The sequence below is a fragment of the Cetorhinus maximus genome, chromosome 3, assembly GCF_964194155.1.
Source record: "Cetorhinus maximus chromosome 3, sCetMax3.hap1.1, whole genome shotgun sequence".
Lineage (NCBI taxonomy): Eukaryota > Metazoa > Chordata > Chondrichthyes > Lamniformes > Cetorhinidae > Cetorhinus > Cetorhinus maximus.
The window spans coordinates 59,982,418-60,004,878 of NC_135881.1; the positions used below are offsets into that span (position 1 = coordinate 59,982,418).

At 41.3% G+C, this 22,461-nt stretch overlaps 1 protein-coding gene across 1 annotated transcript in view; it reads right to left on the reverse strand.

Moving 5' to 3' along the window:
* Positions 1-22,461, reverse strand: part of fam171a1 (family with sequence similarity 171 member A1) — a 204,953-nt gene that overhangs the window by 34,405 nt on the left and 148,087 nt on the right. The window contains exon 5 of the mRNA XM_078538451.1: positions 21,305-21,481. Within this exon, the coding sequence (XP_078394577.1) occupies positions 21,305-21,481 (177 nt within the window). The remainder of the gene's footprint in view (positions 1-21,304; positions 21,482-22,461) is intronic.

Sequence of the window (22,461 nt, forward strand, 5' to 3'; positions counted from 1 at the left end):
CACAGACAATTAACATTCTAAGATTGGTCAGTCCTGTATTTGGATGGGCCATAACATTAGGTATGTCAGATTTCTGGACTGATGTTCAACATGACAGTTTTGCTAAGACAAATTGGATCGTGTTGAAAATCCACCCACTGCATGGTTCAGGGACAGTATGTGTGTGTGTGTGTGTCTCTGTGTCTGTGTGTGTAAGCCACCCCCCACCACTCACCCAGCCACTCTCCCTCACTTAAACTGGTAGCGTGGCGGGGGGTGGTGGTGTGATAAGAGGGGAAGAGAGAGACCTGGAGCAAGGCCCAAGGTCTAGAGGTGCCTGAAAGTGGGTGGAAGCTGAAAGCCGTGGGAAAGCGGAGTTTGGGGTGGGGGGGGAAGAGATGGGGCGCCTCACTCAACATATCTGCAGCTGTGGTGTTCGTTGCTCCTCTACTCACAGCCAGTTTCTCTCTCATGTTTCCTGCTGATAAGTGAGCCTATCAGCAGCAAACACAGGAGAGGAATAACCCATGATTGGAGGAGCACCCTTCGCAGAAACCTTCAATTTCACTGACTGGTCTTACTGGCATTTTGATCAGTGTCTTTGCGGGCTACAATCCGGCTGCCCGCTGGAGAAGCCTAATCTGGACAACGCACTGCAGCAGCTCACCAAAGCTTCTTCGACAGCTCCTCCCACATTGTGAATAAATCAAGAAAGACATTTTCACATGTCGCCGCTGGCTCATTTGATAGAGATTTTTGTAGTGAATTGGAAGAGCCTATTTCTTATGACTGGGCCCAAGAAGGGGCCATCAATTTAAAACTGTCAGAAAGAGAGGAAGGAGCTTTTAGGAAAACTTTCTTATGGCACTGAATTGTTAGAACAGAGACCAATGCATATTTTAGCAGAGCAAGTACTCGCTGCCCATGAAGATGGTGAAAGTAGAGATGATCAATGATTTCAAAAGGAAACTGGATGGGCACTTAAAGGAAATAATCTTGCAGGGCTATGGGGATAGAGCAGACGAGTGGGACTACAGAGATCCAGCATACACTCGATGGGTCGAGTGGCTTCCTTCTGGGCCATAAATGACTCCTTGAGAGCATAGGATGGGATTAGATTTGGATTTTTCTACTGAAGAAAATGAGAATGACCTCCTGTGTTGTAATATAACCTTTTATTAATCTGAAGACCCAAGTTAGACCACCTGTCAACATTGTCAGCTAAAACGCAAAAAGCTCTATTCATCTCTCTCTAATTAATTGCCCTCTCTCATCCTTGGTAATATCCTAGGGAATCACTTTTCATGATACACAACTCCAGAATTTAGCAATCATGCAGGCCAAGAGGCAAACATGTGACTCTTTTCTGGGCAGTCAGGTACACATTTACCACAGTGAAAGAGATTCACAATTTCCACCCTGTACTGGTGCCAGTACTGACTTTCATGAAAATGCAAAGCTAACTGAAAAACCATCAAGCTCCTCTTAAGTACTTGCTGTAGCACTTAAATTTTGACTCAATCCTGCAATTCAAATGAAATTGCAAGTTCACTGGTCTGTCACTTAACAACTTAGTCCCAAAAACTTATTAAAAAAAAATACATCTTTAGCAACTTTGAGTTTAATTCTTTAGGAAGTTGATCACTTTTACAAAGAGTTTTCTGAACAATTGACAGAAGAAAATTAATGGCCAATATACAACAAGCGAAAAAAGAAATCTACAAAACAATTTACCATGAGTTTTCAAAAAAAATTCTAAACCATGCTTATTTTGAGACTGGAGCGGTGTAATTTAAGTGTTACCTTTAATGAATGCCGCTTTACTTCGAAGTACTTGTTCATACCTCAGGCAACGTCATTTACGACAGACTGCTCACTGCATCTCAATGACTCTCCCAGGTTCTGGTCACAGATGGCTTCCTGCTTAACTCAAATTACTGATCCCAGGAGTTACATGAATCACTATGCCTGGTTTCATTTGGATATAAATCAGGAAAGCGTTTGCAGGCATCAGACATGAATTTCAGGGAGAGCCATAAGTTTATTTATAAAGCAAGTTTAACCAGATGTAGGCAAGGTTGAGGCATTTAAAATTTCACAATTATTCCAGAATGATTACCACCCCATGCGCACACTAACATGGTTTTATTTCAAGAAATGGTTTAATTTTGAACCAATCTTATCGAAACCTGCTAGTAAAGCTGTAAGAATACTGAAATTTGTTAAATATTTTAACATGGCACGAAAAAACAGATTTCAACAGTCTACTCCCACCTTGTGAAAACAAATTTAAGAAAAGTCTTGGTAAATGTTAGCATAAAACAAAATTTGTTGACTGTCATGTAAACAGAGGGCTGTCTTGTCCATAGGATACTGCATTGAACTCAGGCATTCACTTTTCTTTTTATAGCAATTCTTCACAACAGTTCTGTAATATAAAATATAGTCTCTTCATAACGTCTTAATCAGGCACTACTTAAAAAAAATGCCTTGAGAGAACCTACAAGTCCAGAACAGAGTCCATCTCCTTTTAATTAGTTTATGAACAGTTATGTAGAGTAATTAAAATTTCTCTGACTCAGCTATTTTAAACTGTATTTACATCTCCGTTCTAAATCTCTATTTTTGCTCAGTTATTCCTTCTTCATGTCTTTCTTCCCCCTAAGGTGAGGAGGAGGGAAAAGTGCAACTTTTATTAATTTCTCTAGGTTCTCTCTTCTCCCCCATCACTGACAACTCTGTGGGCAACAGCGTAGCTAGGACAACCTAGTTTCAGGCCTCAATAATCCCTTTCTGTGACCATCAGATGGAGGTGCAGCTGAGACCAGTGTCTTAACAAATTGTTAAATATGTTCACAATATACTGTGTCAGTAGGCCTTTACTATGAACTATTTTTTGCAGTAGTCATGGGAAAATTCACCAAACATCTGCTTTTCTAGATATTGCATAATGATGGCATGAAATAAGAAAAGATCATTTAGACTATCACATGGCACAGACCATGTAAAATATATCCCATTGTGGATTCTACACCCACTCAATCTGGGTGGGATAGCTCTGGGCAATGCACCCACTCTTGAACCCAGATTAGCTATCGCCCACCCAGATCATTCAGTTAAATGGGCTATTAGGTCTTATTCTATATCATGTGCACTGGGAGACCACATGGACAACTTGCCCAGAAATGTTTAGCTCATGCCCTGTGCCAATTTCATTGTTGTTCACCCTCTGTGTTCCATTCTTGGTAAGCTTAAGCACTTGCGCCCATTTTCTCCATCAGTCTCACTTTCGCCCCAGACTTAATGCAAATGAACACCCAGCACAGTTCAGAATTGAAATGTTAAATCAGTTTCTCCAAAGATGCTGCCTAACCTGCCATGAGCTTCCAGCATTTCAGATTTGCAGCATCTGCACTTTTTTGCTTTTGTCAGTAGTAGTTGTGCTGTTTTTGATGACCATTTGGAATGGGAACAAGGAAAGCTCCATGGGCACAGAAAATTGTTGTTTCAAGATTTTAGAAGATTTCTTTTTCTGTTCAACAGGAAGGGTTCTGGGGTTGAGTTATGTTTTAAGAGTTATGTTCTAACATGAAGTGATTTTACATAAATTTAAAAAGAGAAAGATTAGAGGCATTGTAAATGTGTACTGAAGTCACTTGAGTGATGTCACAACCCTCAGCCCATTTCAAATGGATACAACAAGGGCCTATTGCTTCTTCCCAGATTCAGTAATGAACAGTGGAGTTAAGCAATTTGTCATATCATCTCAGGTGGCCAAATAGTCACATCCATTGTGGTGAGGATAATTCTCTATGTGGTACAATAGGTGTTGTGGAAAGTATACTCCTGAGAGGGAGGATAGTCATTTTGGTTCAAAGACCTACTGGAAAATACCAGCATGGGACTACTTTGGAGATGCTGCCCCTCTACTTCCTAGGCCGGGATTCTGTCAGGCCGATGGGGGTCTCGCCCACCAGTCGGAGAATCCTTGAGGAACCTATTTCAGTTCCACAGGGAGGCTCGATGGAATCAAGTGCCCCTCATGTCCTTAAGTGGCCACTGTCAGGCCTTCCCAGTGATCAAGGTCTCCAGCAACTGAAGTCCCCTCCACAGAGAGCCGCCAACCAAATCAGAGGCCAGCAGCTCCTCATTCCACAAGCACCAGCAGGAGCGGTAACAGCTACCAGCAATGCACATGCCAGAGGTCCAGGATTGCTGAGGGATCTCAGGCCAAAAGGTACGTGAGGGTGGGATAGGGATGGTAGGGTGTGGGCGTCAGGAGGGAGGGGGGTGCAGGGGATGTGAGAGGCATGTCAGAGGCAAGGGCAGGAAGGCGGCTTCTAGATCCATTGATCAGGCACGGAGTGCCTGACTACGAGGAACCCTGCCAAGAGGCCGCTAGCACACCCAACAGAGTCAGGACGGCCTTCGGGAGGCATGGGAAATCCATGCGGCACCCATTTAATCTTGTGGTCATCACTAAATTGCGGTGCGGTCAGGGATAATGGGTATCAATTGTCTCATTAATGAGGCAAAAAACATTTCACCAGCGGCAGCTGGAAATCTCTGTCAGCCCATTCCACCCTCCAACTTAATTAGCGGAAGTTTTGCCGCCGCGGGGAGACTGACATGGGCCACGATTAAGTCACCATATTTACTACCAGGCTGGGCTGCATTAAATCCAACCCCGAGAGTCATAACTAACAGTGAGAATATAAACAAAACAACACAGGGGTAGGACAGGATTCCGAAGCCTGTGACACAGTCTTTGACCCAAACCTGGTTGGTCAGTTTTTGCAGTTAGAAGTTGTCTGAAAGAGATCATGTTTAAAAACAAGGAAATCAGCACACGAAGCAGGGCAAGTAAAATTACACCTGCAAATTAGGGATAGCTAAAGGACCTGCATCTGGTGTCTTTTACTTGAAGGTGTCCTTATTTTTTCCAAATAGACATATGTGCAGAAAACTGGATGAGCCAAATATTCAAGGGCTGGTTACATCTTCTGCAGGATTCCAGCTTCTTTTTCACTTTCACTTGAAATTGTGGCTAATTTTGGACCCCTGCCAGCAGGATTTGAATCCAGTTCATTGTTTTTTTTGCTGACTTTCCCAGTTTATTGCTATCTCCTGGTCTTTTTCCAATGAAGGAAGGATATCCTGGGTTCACATTTCACACGATCTCTCTCCTTAAATGCTGCCTCACCCGTTGCACATTTTCAGCAATTTCTGTTCTTATTTCAGACTTCCAGCATCTGCAGTGTTTTGCTTTTGTAAGGATGTTTTGATCCTGGGATCTGCTACATTGGCATCATTTACTAGGCAAGACGGTTGCTGTAGGGCCAGAGTGCCTGGCAGATTGCAGTCCAATTGAAGGGGGTGGGGCACGCAGGATTAAATGTCTTGCAGATTCCCAACCAGACCTATTTCTCTACATGCTGCAACTGCTCATGTCTCAAGTCCTAATTAGTGGGCAGAGGCTTCTAGTACCACAGCAGTATCAAACATACTGGTGCAACATAGTCATCAACTCTGGTTGGAAGCTTTCTTGAAGGTTTGACCGTGTGATGCTCTGATCACAAGACACCTGAACATGTGCTTGTCATATACAACTGAACATGTGCTTGTCATATACAACTGTTATTGGATCACGTAAAAATGGGTTCACCGTAGTTGAAAATCTTTATTTGTGGCTTTGTGTCAACAGGTATTGCATGAAAGTTCCCAAGACCGTGAGGCTACCCCAAAGCAGGCAAAGAGGAGAAACAGGGGATTTGGGGGTGGGGATAATGGAAAAACTTTTCTCTCCACACAAATTCCCAGTATCAATGTTTGCCCCTCCCCACCCCATCCTTCAGTTTCCTCTCGCCCAGTTTGAGCCTTCCTCCTACTCAAGCCCCCACCCAACCCCCAGTTCATGCTAGGGCTGCTCCCATTCTGTAATTTCAAGGTCCTCAATTCCTACTCTTTTCCTTCAGACTGGCAGTTCTTTGCGTTTATGCAATGGAGATTGTTCCATGCAGCATCTATGGTGGCATGCAAACTGCTGTCTGTGACAGCTGGGCAGTGTTCAATCCCAGAGAATGTGGAAAACACCCCATACCACCTCCACTTTTCTTGGTCCCTTCTGCTACATGTTTTGCTTTGTGTTTCCAAACACTCAATCAAATTACTTTGGTCTCCAAACCTGCCCCAAAAACGCTCATCGATTTTAACACACCATTGATCTCACAAGGCACTACTGATTGAGGTCAGTGGTGCTCTGTCAACTAATTTATAGCTCCATATATCATGTCCCCAATTGGAAATTGGACTCGGCATAGGACGCAAAAATTTAAACAGTTTTTCAGTAAAGCAACTAAAGGTACATTCCTTTTGTTTTGTAACTGTACTTTAGACATTGCAGTATCAAAGACAATTCTGTCAATAAACCATTTCTTTTTAGATAAATGGGAATAACATTGATTTTTGAACAAGTTGGCCTAATAAAGTGCACAAATCCTAAAAGGAATGCTTGATCTGGATATTAAAACAGTTTAGAAACAGATATGTTAATGCCGGTCTTTAGAACATTTGGCAAGGAATCTATTAATAATATAAATTACACAGAGTCAATATACATTATTTCAGCATAAAAGCATAGTTGAATTACTTAGGCATGTGAAAAATATTTTATATTTCATAATCTAAATTTAGGCCAATTTACACAAAACTTGTGATGCAAATTTAGATGAGAATTATAGACTCTCATATCACAGCAGGTCATTCAACACATCAGAACTGTGCCAGCTCTTGCAAAGAACTTTCTTCCTTTTTTATTTTCACAGTACACCTAAGATGAAGTTTAAAATGCAGAGCATCCTTCTGATTTCAATCTTCAATGGTTAGTCGTAAAAACAGGCTTTTTAAAAATAGATGTAAAAATCGTGGTTCCAGCATGCTGCTGCACCAACATATTCCATCACGCTCTTGCTCACTATCCCCAGTGGCTGGGTGACTAATCTCGGGGGCCAAGCCATTTTCAGAAATTCTGCTGTGTACTTTTTACTAGTCATTTATACAGCACTGTTAGCAAAGACGTGTGAGAACAGGTTGTCTAGCAATCTCATGACAGAAGAGGATGGAATTAAATAATGAACACCTTACCATAACAACCTGGCGTAACTCTACAGTGTAATTCTAGCAACGTTACACCAAAACAACGTAAACACAAGTTACTACTAGGAAATTATAATTTCCTGATGTTATAGTCATTCTACCAATACTATTAAATTACCTGCACTTTGATCACAATATCCTCTGGCTCCATGCTCCATTTTAAAAAATCTTATAAAGCTATTTGAGATGAGAAATACCGTCAGTTATGAATTCATTCAGAGATGGCATGCCATCAAACCAACAAAAGATGCTACCAAGTGAGGTCGGAAACTGCATTCCACCAATCCTGCTCACCAAACCAGCCGATGCTATGATACAGAACCTGTTACTACCGGTAATTTTGATTTCTTGATATTATGGTCCTATTTACTAATTCTTTTGGATTACGTACATTTTCCTCTGCTACAATGATTTGTTCCTTTGAAACTGTTGAGGGGGAGAAAACTTGAAAATTGAACTGGGAAATCTAGAAACTGGCAACTGCTGCCAATCATGAACAAGGCATGTATATGCCACCCTAAGTGCTGTTAACTGTATAAATACAGGTCCATATTTTCTGAAAAGGAGGAACAGCAGATACATAGCCCAGTTCAAAATTAAAGTCGTTGAGTTTGCAGAGCATAAAAAATAATTGTGCAGCAGCTAGAGAGTTCAAGATATCGGAGAAGAACATTAGAGTTTGGAGGAAGCTCTCTATGGAATTTAGGCAGATGCCCAACAATAAATGTGAAAACTGAGGAAAGTCTAGCAAGAGGCAGCAGTTGGAAAATGAAGTGGCAAAATGCATCAAATACTTTTTGGCTCGTTTTGGGGCATGGGGCAGGGGGGGGGTGTGGGGGGGGGGGGCGCGCAGGAGCTGGTATGGGAAGTGTTGATCTCAACAGTCTTCCACCTGGCAACCCTGCAATCAGTTAACGTACCATTGTAAAGAGTTAATTGGCAAGATGATGGGACAGGATGACACTACAATTTACATAAATTAAAGTGTGAGGTCAATCTTTATTTGTAGATTTAAAATGCACTATGGTGTTTGAGTGTGGCTTTGCCCTCATCATACCCAAGAAGAAATCTAGGCTATGGCGACTGTTGCTTAGTCTACTGAAAGCATAGCATAGCTTACCGGTGATTGGTATTTTTCATGTTTTAAGACACCAGTTTCCTCCAACATGCATGGATTTTAACCCCTCGAATATATTACACATGTATAAGTCAACCTCCTGCTTTCTGCCTAAAACTTTGGTCTAAAAACAAGACTTTTACACAGTATATACAGTTATCGTATTCTTTGTAAACATAACACAGACCATAATCATACTGAACACAATCAGGATACAAAACAATTGAATGAGGAGGTCCGTGAAACTCGACTTAATATTTAGGAGTTCCATAAATAAAGTCATTGTACTGGGCTACAGGATACAAAATCTAGTGCTGATTTTCAACAAACCACTTGGGAAACCTTGAAGTTCCAATTCACTACCTAAAACTACGGAGGGCAAAGAAATAATACCATTAGTGCTAATATACATATTTATATATTTCAGTCTCCTTTAAAATTGAAATGAAATAGAGAGGCAATGCCTCAGAGAAAGGGGTCAAACCAAAGGTTAGACACACACACACAGTTACAATTATGAGGTTTATAAGATTGTGCTTTGAGACTAACTTTAAATTTAGGGTAAATGAAGGGGGTCACATGACTTGTTCCGAAGTCTGGTTTGATTATTAGAAATCAAAGGAAGGCTCAGATTTTTTTTTAAAACTGCGAAATAGATGCAGGGTATTTATGCTTGGACAGGATGTCAGCATTCTTTGAGTTTAAATGGGTAGACACTGAGGCTTCCAAGATCCTAGAAAGGTACAGTATTGAAGGTGCCGGGTTGTAAACATGTTATGCTGTAAACTGTCCATTTACATCTAAGATGAAAGAGAGCTGGGGTCAAGCACAGCTAATTAGAATGGACAGAACGTTAATGTGCTTCATGTTGCCATGGGGAAGAGGGCAGAGGAAGCCATTTTGAGATCAGGTTAGAGGCTTCCCGACAAATCAATGAATATCTCAGGCAGAGATCAGTTCTGTGGTCATGAGAGAAAAAGCTGCTTGGCTTTGTGAGCAACCACAGCTGAAAGACAGCAGAAGAAGAATCAATGGAACAGGCTTCACCTGCTGGTGGCGGATTTAGGAAGCTCTGAAAACTGAGGAAAGCACCTTGAGACAGTCACTTGAGTTACACTTGAGACACTCGGTGAGAGGCTAAAAGAGCAGGAGAGGCACCGAGAGGGAAGGGACTATAGAGAGACCCAAGCTATCCAATCCAGTCCAGCCTGTGGAGCAACCGCATTCGGGGAAAAATAAAAAGTAACATCACAGGGGAAACTGTAAAGTGATTGGCTGGTGAGTATTTTTGCTCATTTCTCTCTCAAAACTCATGTAATTTATTTGTAATTGTAAGGTTTTATTCGAAATTTTAAAAAAATTCATTCATGGGATGAGGGCTTGGCTGGCTGGGCCAGCATTTTATTGCCCATGCCTAATTGCCCTTGAGAAGGTGGTGGTGAGCTGTCTTCTTGAACCGCTGCAGTCCATGTGATGAAGGTACACCCACAATGCTGTTAGGAAGGGAGTTCCAGGATTTTGACCCAGAGATAGTGAAGGAATGGCGATATATTTCCAAGTCAGTATGGTGAGTGACTTGGAGGGGAACTTCCAGGTGGTGGTGTTCCCATGTATCTGTTGCCCTTGTCCTTCTAGGTGGTAATGGTCATGGATTTGGAAGGTGCTGTCTAAGGAGCCTTGGTGAGCCGTTTCTTGTTATCATGTGGAGTGAATCAAATCGGCTGAAGACTGGCATCTGTAATGATGGAACCTCCAGAAGAGACCAACATGGATCATCCACTCAGCACTTCTGGCTGAAGATTGTTGCGAATGCTTCAGCCTTATCTTTTGCACAGCTGTGCTGGGCTCCTCCATCATTGAGGATGGGGATATTTGTGGAGCCTCCTCCTCCAGTGAGTTTACTTGTCCACCACCATTCACGATTGGATGTGGCAGGACTGCAGAGCTTAGGTCTGATCCATTGGTTGTAGGATCACTTAGCTCTGGCTATCACTTGCTGTTTGGCACGCAAGTAGTCCTGTGTTATAGCTTCACCAGGTTGACACCTCATTTTTAGGTATGCCTGGTGCTGATCCTGGCATGCCCTCCTGCACTCTTCATTGAACCAAGGTTGATCCCCTGGCTTGATGGTAATGGTAGAGTGGGGGATATTCCAGGCAATGATGTTACAGACTGTTTTCGAGTACAGTTATGCTGCTGCTGATGGCTCACAGCACCTCATGGATGCTCAGTTGCTAGATCTGTTCAAAATCTATCCCATTTAACATGGTGGTAGTGCCACACAATACAATGGAGGGTATCCTCAATGTGAAGGCCGGGCTTCGTTTCCAAAATGACTGTGTGGTGGTCACTCCGACCAGTACGGTCACAGACAGATGCATCTGCGGCAGGCAGGTTGGTGAGGATGAGGATGAGATGTTTTTCCCCTCACTACCTGCCACAGATCCAGTCTAGCAGCTATGTCCATTAGGACTCGGCCAGCTTGGTCAGTAGTGGTGCTACTGAGCCACTCTTGGTGATGGACATTGAAGTCCCCCACCCAGAGTACATTCTGCGCCCTTGCCACCCTCAATGCTTTCTCCAAGTGTTGTTCAACGTGGAGGAGCACTGATTCATCAGCTGTGGGGGGTACATGGTAATCAGGAGGTTTCCTTGCCCATGTTTGACCTGATGCCATGAGCCATACCCAGGGATGATGATGGTCGGACATTATTTGTAAGGTATGATTCCGTGAGGATGACTATGTCAGGCTGTTCCTTGACTAGTCTGTGAGACAGCTCCCCAATTTTGGCACTAGCCATTGCAGAGGGGGCATTTAAGAGCGAACCACATTGCTGTGGATCTGGAGTCACATATAGGCCAGACCAGCTAAGGATGACAGATTTCCTTCCCTAACCAGATGGGTTTTTACAACGATCGACAATGGTTCCATGGTCATCATTAGACTTTTAATTCCAGATTGTGGGATTCTAAACCGAGTCCCCAGAGCATTAAGCTGAGTGTCTGGATTACTTGTCCAGTGCCAATACCACTACACCATCGCCTCCCCTCTAATAAATTAGTAAACCTTACTAGCGTTAATAAAGCTTATCAGAAGTAGTTGGGTTTATTAATTATAAATTAAGAAAAATAAATTAGTTAACACGTAATAAAGATGGCAGGGCAGGTGATCTGTTGCAAGTACAGAATGTGGAAGCTTCTGGATGCCTGTGAGGTCTAGGGAAAACACATCTGCAGTTAAGTGTCTGCAGCTCGAGGATTTTTGGCTCAGAGTCATTGAGCTGGAGGCCAAGCTGCAAACACTGCATTGCATCAAGGAGGGGGAAAGTTACCTGAACACTTTGTTCCAGGCGGTCACACACCTTACAATAGGGTCTTCTGATTTGGTCAGTGGTCATGGACAGGAGGGTGTGACTGCGAGTGAGTTTGAGGGCGAGAAGAGTAGATCTAAGACAGTGCTTTAAACTTAAATAAGGGTAATTATGAGGGCATGAAGACAGAGCTGGCTAAAGTGAACTGGAAAATTAAGTTAAGGGGTAGGTCAGTAGAGATGCATTGGCAGACATTTAAAGGAGATATTTCAGAATACTCAGAAAAGATACATTCCAGTGAGAAAAAAAAGATTCTAAGGGAAGGGCTCACTATCTGTGGTTAACTAAGTTACAGATAGTACCAAGTTGAAAGAAAAAATGTACACTTTCGCAAGATGAGTGGCAGATCTGAAGACTGGACAGAATATAAAGAGCTGCAAAGAATGATCAAAAGATTAATAAGGAGGAAGAAATTAGAGCACAAGAGAAAGCTAGCTAAAAACAGATTGTAAGAGTTCCTACAGGTAGTAAAAGAAAACAGGGAAAGAGTAAGTGAAGGGAGCTTTGGTCTTCTCTCTCGCTCTCTCTCTCTCTCTCTCTCTCTCTCGAGAGAATCTGGGGAATTAATAGAAAATATGGAAATGGCGGATGAATTGAACAGATATTTTGCATCTGTCTTCACTGTAGAAGATACAAATGATGTCCCAGAAATAATTTAAATCAGGAGGTGAAAGGCGGGGAGGAAATTAAAACAATTACGTTCACCACAGAAAGGGTACTGAGAAAATTGTTATAACTAAAAGCTGACAAGTCCCCAGATCCTGATGGGCTTCATCCTAAGGTCTTAAAAGAAGTGCCTGCTGAAATAGTAGATGAATTGGTTTTAATTTCCCAAAATTCCCTAGATTCTGGAAACATTCCATCAGATTGGAAAGTAGTGAAGGTAACGCCGCTATTCAAGAAAGGAGGGAAACTGCAAGCCAGTTAGTTTAACATCTGTCATTGGGAAAATGCTTGAACCTATTATTATGGAGGTTATAGCAGGGCACTTAGAAAATCTCAATGCAATCAGGTAGAGTCAACTTGGCTTTGGTGAAAGGGAAATCATGTTTGACTAATTTATTGGAATTCTTCGAAGAAGTAACAAGCAACGTGGATAAAGGGTGTGTGGGTGTGCTGTACTTAGATTTCCAGAAGGCATTTGACAACTTCACATCAAAGATTACTGTGCAAAATAAGATCTCATGGTGTAGAGGGTAACATAATATCATGAACAGAGGATTGGTTAGCTAACAGAAAAGAGAGAGTAGGCATAAATGGGTCATTTTTGCCTTGGCAAGATGTAACAAGTACAGTGCAACAGGGATCAGTACTGGGGCCTCAACTATTTACAATTTATATCAATGACCTGGATGATGGGACCAAATGTATGGCTGCTAAATTTGCTGATAACACAAAGATAGGTAAGGAAGTAAGTTGTGAAGAGGATATAAGGAGCCTGCAAAGGGATATAGATAGGTTAAGTGAGTGGGCAAAAATTTGGCAGATGGAGTATAATGTGGGAAAATGTGAACTTATCTATTATGGCCGGAAGAATAGAAATGCAGAATATTATTGAAATGGAGAGAGACTGCAGATCTCCAATGTACAGAGGGATCTGGGTGTCCTGGTACATGAATCACAAAATGTTAGTATGCAGATACAGCAAGCGAATGGGAAGGCAAATGTCAGGAAGATATAATAATTCTCAAAGTTATTGGAATCTATTGTAAAATAGTGGCATCTGTGTGTGCGTGAGTGAGTGAGTGAGAGAGACTAAAATGCATTAAAAGGCAGCTGGTCTGAAGGATTTGAAGTAAACATGGGGGAAGTTTAGAATATAAAGTGTAAAAGTGCAGGAGCAGGCGTGCCTCTGATCAGGGCGCGCTGCCATTTTACGTGGGCAGGCCAATTGAGGTCAGCCCAGCGTGACATCCGCCAGGAGGGGGGTGGGATTCCCTCAGCTGGCAGTGTACTTTTTCGCGCATGTGCACGAAAGAGCACACTGATCTCCCTGAGGCTAAGTGCTGCCTCACGGAGATGGGCTCAGAATTAAAACTTATAACATAAACAGTTTAAAAATTTCCCTGACATGTTGGGACATGTCCATCACAAACTCAAACCTTTAGTAAAAATTTTAAAACCCTCATGAAACCTCATCCCGCCCATGGATGAGGTTTCATGCTTTTTCTGAAGCCCGCCAGGGCTCCTGGCCTAGGTTTGGACAGGCAGGTCCATTAATTAAGTTAATGACTTTGTCAATGCTTCAATAGCCAGCTGACAGGTCAGCGGGCGCACAGCTGATTCAGCTGCGCCCCCACCAACCTGAAAATAGAGATGAAGCAGGATGACGTCGGGAGTTTCGCCCGACATCATCCCGCGTCATTTTATGCATCGGTGAGCGGGCCACGCTCCCCGGTCTAAAGGTCCTGCCCAGTATGTGTATTTTTCTCAAAGATTATTGGTAAAACGTAGTGCTATGAGAGACTATCAGAAATATAGGGCTGAATTTTGCTGTTGGCAAGCAGGGGGCGGGGCCCGCTCGCCGACGTGTAAAATGACGCGGGATGATGTCAGGCGGAACCCCCGATGTCATCCCGCCCCATTTAAATTTTCAGGAAGGCGGGCCCGCAGCGAAATCAGCTGTCTGCCCGCCGACCTGTCAATGGCCAATTGAGGCCATTGACAGGGTCATTGAAACAATGAAAGGACCTGCCCGTCCAACCTTAAGGTTGGCGGGTCGGCCAGGAGCCCCGGCGGGCAATAGAAAAAACATGAAACCTCATCCGCTGGCGGGATGAGGTTTCATGCGGGGATTTTAAAAGTTTAATAAAGTTTTAGTGTAATTTATGAACATGTCCCATCTCATGTGACATTGTCACTTGAGGGGGACATGTTAAAGATTTTTTTTCTATTTTTAACGTGTATACAGCTGTCAGTGATCTCCCTGAGGCAGCACTTAGCCTCAGGGAGATGTGCGCTCTTTCGTGCATATTTGCGAAAGAGCGCACTCGCACTTTTGGGGAAGCCCCCCCCCCGCCCACACAGGAAGCGCATAGCGCTTCCTGGCAGACATCACGCTGGGCGGGCCTTAATTGGCCCGCCCACTTAAAATGGTGGCGGGGCTCACTTCTCTGGCGGGATCGGCTCCCTGCCCACCTGAGATTGGGTCGGGCCTGCCTGCCCGGCAGGCAGAAAACTCTGCCCATAATGTCCAAAGACATGGAAAAACAATGGGAATTTGCATTCAAAGGGGAAAATATATATAAAGGAGTAAAGGCTGTGTGTAAGGGTAGGCATTTTTAAGATTAACAAGTGTGAAAGCCTTCAGCATCTATGCCTCAAGCTGTTGTCTTCACAGAACTGAAGTTAAGAAAACTCACTTTGAATTCGACATTTTCAGGGTATCATGTTTCTTTGCCGGGGCCTTTTAAAATCTGTGTGTCTTACTGCTGCCTTAATGAAAATATAACTGCGAGTTAGATTGGTTAGGGGATTTTGTTACATTTGTACAGGGTGTCAGTGAGACCACATCTGGAGTACATCTTTTGTAACAATCTTTAATATGGCACCTTATCAACCACCTTCTGGAAATATAAGTACACTATGGATACAGGTTCCCCCCTCATCCACATTACTTGTTACTTTCTCAAAGAAAGCTAATAAATTAGTCAAACATGACTTCCCCTTTACAAAATCATATTGACTCTGCCTAATTGCATTAAGATTTTCTAAGTAAGTTGCTATAACCTCCTCAATAATAGATTCTAACATTTTTCCCTATGGCAGATGTTAGATTAACTGGTCCGTAGTTACCTACTTTCTGTCTCCTTCCTTTCTTGAATACAATTACATTTGTTATTTTTCAATTTGATGGAAGCTTTCCAGAATCATGGGAATTTTGGAAAATTAAAACCAACGCATCTACCATCTCCGCAGTCACTTCTTTTAGGACCATAGGATGAAGCCCATTTTGTTATAAGGAGTATAATTCAGCAGGAAGCACAATGTGTGACAAGTATAAACGGTGAACATTCCTTTCTGTAGTTTGAAATGCAAGTTGCCTACAAAAAGAAAATAGCATCAATCAGTAGTGGTTTTAGTCATTTGTTTCAGTAAAAGTTTTAAAATGTAAATTCATGTCATGTCGTTCTTTCAGCTAGTAACTGGAAGTTCAAATCTCTTTTTAAAAGTCATCAATCTCAACGGAGAGTGTAACTACATACACACACATATCCCCTCAGTCACATGAAGACCCATGGCGGAAACTCACGATCGAGTAGACCTCATTCTCAAATTGAGGGACAGTTGATGATGACTAAGCAGCATATAGTATAATGGAATAAGAACATAAGAAATAGGAGCAGTAATAGGCTATTTGTATTGCTCCAGGCCTGTTGCACCATTCAAAGGCTGATTGGATTGTGGCTGTAACACCATTTTTCTGCCTGCCCTCCATAGCCTTCAACTCCCTTGTTGATCAGAAATATGAATATATTCAAGGCCGAGTTAGATGATGCCTCTGCTGCTCTCTGGCAAAGAGAACTCCAAAGACTAACAACCCTCAGAAAAAAAATTCTCCTCAACGCAACTCGCTTTTAAACTGTGCCGTCTAGATCTCCCCTCACCCTGGAGATGAAACATTATCTTGGCATCTAACCTTTCAAGCCCCCTCAGAATCTTGCGTGTTTCAATAAGATAACCTCTCATTCTTCTAAACTCCAACGAGTATGTCCCAACTTGGTCAACCTTTCCTCATAAGGCAACCCCTTCATCCCAGAAATCAGCTGAGTGAACCTTCTCTGAACTGCTTCCAATGCAAGTATATCCCTCCTTAAGTAAGGAGACCAAAACTGCACAAAATACTCTAGGTGTGGTCTCACCAATACCTTGCTAAGTTGTTGCAAGACTCCTTTACTCTTATACTCCTTCCACCCTTGGGATAAAGGCTAACAATGCATTTGCCTTCCTAATTACTTGCTGTATCTGCATGTTAACTTCTTGTGAATTGTGTACAAGGTCACCCAGATCCCTCTACTGCAGCATTCTGTGGTCTCTCTCCATTTAAATAATTTTCTGCTTTTCTATTTTCCTGCCAAAGTGGACAACCTCACATTTTCCCATATTATAGTACTGCCAAATTTTTGCCCACGCACTTAACCTATCGATATCACTTTGCAGACTTTGTATCATCCTCAACTTGCTTCCCTACCTATTTTTATATTGCCAGCAAATTTGGCTATGATACACTAGGATTACTTTTGAATCCTTCATCCAAGTCATTGATACAGATCATAAATAGTTGAGGACCCAAATATTCACTGATCCATTAGTTATGGTTTGCCAAGTTGAAAATGATCCATTTATATTGTGTCTCCGCTTCTTGCAGCAATCTTCTACCCACACTAATAAATTACTCCCAACACCATGAGCTCTTATCCTCTGCAGTAACCTTTTGCAGCACCTTATCAGATGCCTTTTGGAAATCCAAATACATCAGATCCACTGGTTCCCCTTTGTTCCTGCTTGTTACAACCTGGCTCCTGCTTGTTACATCCTTTCACAAAACCATGTTGACTCTGCCTGACTGTATTATGATTTTCTAAATGTCCTGCTACCACTTCCTGAATAATGAGTTCTAGCATTTTCTCAATGACAAACATTAGGCTAACTGGCCTGCAGTTTCCTGCTTTCTGTCTCCCTCCTTTCTTAAATTGAAGTGTTGTGTTTGTGATTTTCCAATCAGCTGGGGCCTTTCCAGAATCTACAGAATTTTGGAAGATTATCACCAATGCGTCTACTATCTCTGCCACCATTAAAAGCCCTAGGACACAGGCCATCATGTCCAGAGGATTTGTCAGCCTTTAGTCCCAAGGGCTTTCCCAGTACTTTTCCTTTTGTGATCGTGACTGTTTTAAGTTCCTCCCTCCCTTTTGCCTGTTGATTGACTATTTTTGGACTGTTTTTTGTGCCTTCCACTGTGAAGATAGATTCAAAATACTTCTTCAAACTCTGTCATTTCCTTGTTTCCAGTTATTAATTCTCTGGTCTCATCCTGTAAGGGAGCAACATTTACTTAAGGCTATTCTTTTCCTTATCATGTTCATAGAAGCTTTAACTATTTGTTTTTATATTTCTTGCTAGTTTCCTCTCTTGCTCTAATTTTTCCCTCTTTTTTTTTGCCATCCTTTGCTGGTTTCTAAAAAAAATTCCCAATTTCCTGGCTTATATTCTCCATTCTTGTTATTCCACTAGGAACCTTTCTAGTAGTAGTTAAGGGCCATTCTAATCATTTTGCGACTATTTCTTATGCCTACTTCAGTTAGGTTTCCATTAACAATGCCAGCAAAGCTACTACTTGGAATAATACTTGTATGTTTAGCAGGCATTACTGCTTAAATGTGGCCAGTATCCAGGACAACAGATGTAGCTTGGCAGGGGTTGAAACATCACTCTGAGAGCCTCCCTTTTTCTAATTTTTTATTATTCTGGCATGGCTCCTAGAATATGTGACAAAGAAAGCAAGGTTACCTACCTACCTTTTAACATCTTTGGAATTCTTTGAATCACCATATATGCCATAATCTATGATTCCTTCCAACATCCTCTCAGGCCACGAAGGATTTGTTTTGGAGTGAGGAGAGATTTTAGAATAAAATCGGTTTGAAAATAAACTGGTTTCTAATTTTTAAATGGAGTTTGCAGGACAGGGTATAACCAGAACCAACCAACGTTGTCTAAATTCCCATGATAGAGGAATATGAAGTGAAAAAAAATGTAACCTCACCAGTCAATCATCCATGGCTACTCCACTGGGTTTTCAACTTTAAGCCATCAGGCAACTGAGCAGGTGGCATACTCAACATGTATTAGGTGACATCTTGAAACTAAAGCCAACAAGGTTACAAGTCAGCTTAAATGGGCAGCTTACTGCAGTGGAAAAACAATCATCCAATTTCTGCTCTGATTTGTCAGTTCTTAAGACTGGAGGCAAGCAAATGCTGCACTATAGCCAAAATATTCTGCAACTCTGGATGCAATGCAGCATCTACTGGCTTCCCTGTTTCCCTTTAGGTGCAAAATAAGCTCAGCGAGCAAGAAAGAAAAAAGTACTCTTTGAATTCTATGCTTACTACAATCAATTCCCTAACAGAAGTTTAGTTACAAATGCTTAGAGTGACCGTAGTTTTTTTCACCTTCAGTTACGATGCAATTAAACTCAGCAGAACAGTGGAAATCTAATTGCACATATTAACACTGATCTTTTACCAGTGCAACCTTTACTTAGCAAGCTGTTTAGCTTGGCTTGAAATTTAATATACACTATTTTCTATTGTTGTACTTGAAAACACTTTTGCTCGACATTTCCTGTCCTTCACATTATTCAAAAGGGCATTCAAAATCACATCCTTAGTGACATAACCAATCAATCAATCTCACTTCATCTGGCAATTTCAAATGGAAAGTTGGCAATTTACATGGACTACTGGAGTTAGCTATAGAAGGGCTGGGCAGAAAGGAAAAACACCAAGAACAGAAACAATGCTTACCAGAAAACAGAGCAATCGGAATGATTGAAAAGATAGAAAATACCAGAAGTAGCAACTATTGAAAGAATAAAAGTATACAAAAATAGCAACCATATTTAAACATTTAATTGGGGCACCAACAAAAGCTTCCTTCTTAAAAAAAACCTTAGCATCATATAGATTCCTACAACTAAAGGGACAAGAGCTGATGTAATTATGGTCCCAGGGAGAGTCTGTAGTATATTCCGTATGAAGGTTGTGCAATGATTAATTGGACCCTCATTATAATGCACCATTTTACTGACACCCGAACAGCAGGTCTAATGCATCTGGTCAAAATGTGAAGTATAACAATATGGAACTGAGATATAAACAACCTTTGGGTACAACTAAATGCTGTTACCTTTAGGTACAGCATGCACTGAAGCTGAATTACTTCAGAGTCAACTGCATATTTATGCCTACCCCAGCTTAATTCCAAACCTGCAAACACATAATGATGCTGTTTAAAATTACTAGCATGTTAAGCATCGCTGGCACTTTTTTCACCATTTAAAATAATGTGAATCTTGACATTCTAGCTTATGCTACAGCGTAAAAATAAGAATACTGGGACAACCAAATATCATGAGGAAATGGAAATCTCCAAGTTAATGTTAGGCAAGGTTTTAGGCTTGTTGATCTTTAGATTTTAGAAAAAGTGCAGCACAATTTAGTTGCCAAGAACACCTAGAAGCATTTGTTCAGTAAGAAAGAATTATAGGACATGCCTCAAACAAACTGCACTTTCAATTCCATCTTTTTCCTTTTCTTTCGTTAATATGCCCTCTTGTAGTCCCCTTCAGAAAGCAGAGCGAGTGAGACAGTCCGGAGAATGCAATCCTTTGTAACTATCAGCAATATCATTGAAATATCCCACGATGAGATATGCTTGATGGAGAGTGAGTAGTAGTTGGTGTTTCACCTCCTGGGTGAGGCATCTTGCTATACAATTGATAGATATTGATAGATTAAGAGAATGGGCAAAACTGTGGCAAATGGATTTCAAGATATGCAAATCTGAAGTCATCTACTTTGGACCTTAAAAGGATAGGACAAGCTACTTTCTAAATGGTGAAAGGCTAAAAGCAGTGGAGGTCCAAAGAAACCTGGGGAGTTCAGGCACAGAGAGCATTTAAATGTCATGAACAGGTACAAAACAGTCAAAAATCTAATGGAACGCGAGGACTAGAAGGGACTAGAACACAAGGAGATACAAGTCAAGCATCAGCTTTATAAAGCCCTGGTTGGGCACACCTGGAGGGCTGTAAGAAGTTCTGGGTACCACATCTTAGGAAGGAGTGCAGCACAGGCTTACCAGAATGATACCTGGATCCCAGGAGTTAAATTACAAGAAGAGATTGCACAATAGGGCTGCATTCCCTGGAATTTCGAATACTAAGGGGTGATTTGATTGAAGTTTTCAAGATTTAAGGAGAGTGCTGAGTGGTGAGTCTAGGACTCGGGAGCATAATCTAAAAATTAGAGCCAGGTCTGTCAGGCATGAAAACACACAAAGGGCGGTATAAGTTTTGAACTTTCTTAATTGATACTAGAGTAACCATTAGCTGTAAATTTGAGTTTGATGGATTTTGATTAATCAATGGAAAGGGAATGGGGTAAAGGCAGGTATATGGAGTCAGATCATAGAACAGCCATGATCACTGAATGGCGGAACAGGTTCAAGGGGCTAAACTCCTGTTCCTATTACCAAGATTATTTTCCATAGAGAGCTCAAGCAGCCCCAAATAGGTGATAAGGTTTCACAGTCACTGTTAAAGCTGCATTAACTACAGCAGCCCAAATTAACTAGGGAAAAAAGTGTTTGAGGATACAAGTATTCATGGACAAATTTATAAACAAATTGTACTAATTGGAAAACACAGGTAATGGTCTTTGGAAAATAGGACAAAAATAAATAGAACCAAGAGGAAGAACAATGCGTATGACAATGGAAACAAGTAAACTTGCAGGAAGGCCAAAAAGAGGATTTGTTTTCTACCTGCCAAGAAAAATTCTCAATAAGAAAAACAAATATATAAGCTTCTGTAATATCCTGGCACTGCACTTGGAGATTAGACAAACAGTCTCCTGTTCAGTTTTCCAAATTTTGACAAATCATCTGGATTGCTTACCAATTTTCTTATCAAACTTCCATGCTGGAAGAGCATCGTTATGCTTCAAGGAGCTTTTGTTTGGCAGGGGAATGGTCACACAGATAGGACCATTCACTTGGATTTCAGTTCCATCACTATTCAACAGATGTACACTCACTGCCGTGACAGGGGTCAGCTGAAACCTGCTGCTGTTTCCTGTAAAATGGAAGAAAGCATTAGCAGTAATAAAAAGATTAAACGTATCATAGTATAAAATGGAGAAATAAAGAAAATCAGTGTAGCTATAATGTTTTGTTATCTTAGCATTGATCGGGCAAACTGTTTGTAGGATTAGGGAAGCAAGTCACCTTCAATGATCAGAATATAGATAACAGGTACTAGTTTTCATTATCCATCTTCTCTACTTGAAACTAAAAATAAAATTCTGCCAGACGAAGATACTGCTCATAAGACACACAACGTATGTACAATGTGTACAATGCTGCATATCTCAATAATGCTCCACTCTGCATGGATGTATGACTAACTCACTAAACCAGATGCACGTGATCAATATAGACATTATTTACAAACTTAAATTGCAACAGTGTTAACATTTTCAGTTAGCTGAAATTAACATTCAAAAAGATTATGGAGGATCCCCACCTGTAAATACAGTCAAATCAAATCTCCCATTTCATTGATCGGACCATTTTAAAAAAAAAAATCACTGGCTGTTTTATACAAATTAGATCCATATTGGAACAAAAAGCAAATGGTCCATTAATGATGAAAGGTAATCAGTACTGATGCTGAAATAAACTGCTAAATTTAACTTACAGATCTATCTATCTTCTATAGTACAACTCCTGAAATAAAGGAAAATAGTACCATACAACCATGAGAGAAATAACAAGTAAAATCTGAAGAGAATTTACCCGTGAATTCAATACCGCATTAAGTTGCGCAACTGCCGTGGTAGTCAAAAAAATACCAAATTACAAAAACTTGACAGCATTGTATTAATAGCACAGTGAACATACCAAAAACTGCACATTTACACAATTTCATGCATATTTTAAACAGAAAGAAATAATTCACTCTTCAATTCTAAGTAATTAAGGATATAGTAGTGATGTTAGGATTTGCAATTAAACTGGCAGCCATCATCCAAGTGGGCATTGCTTGGATCACAA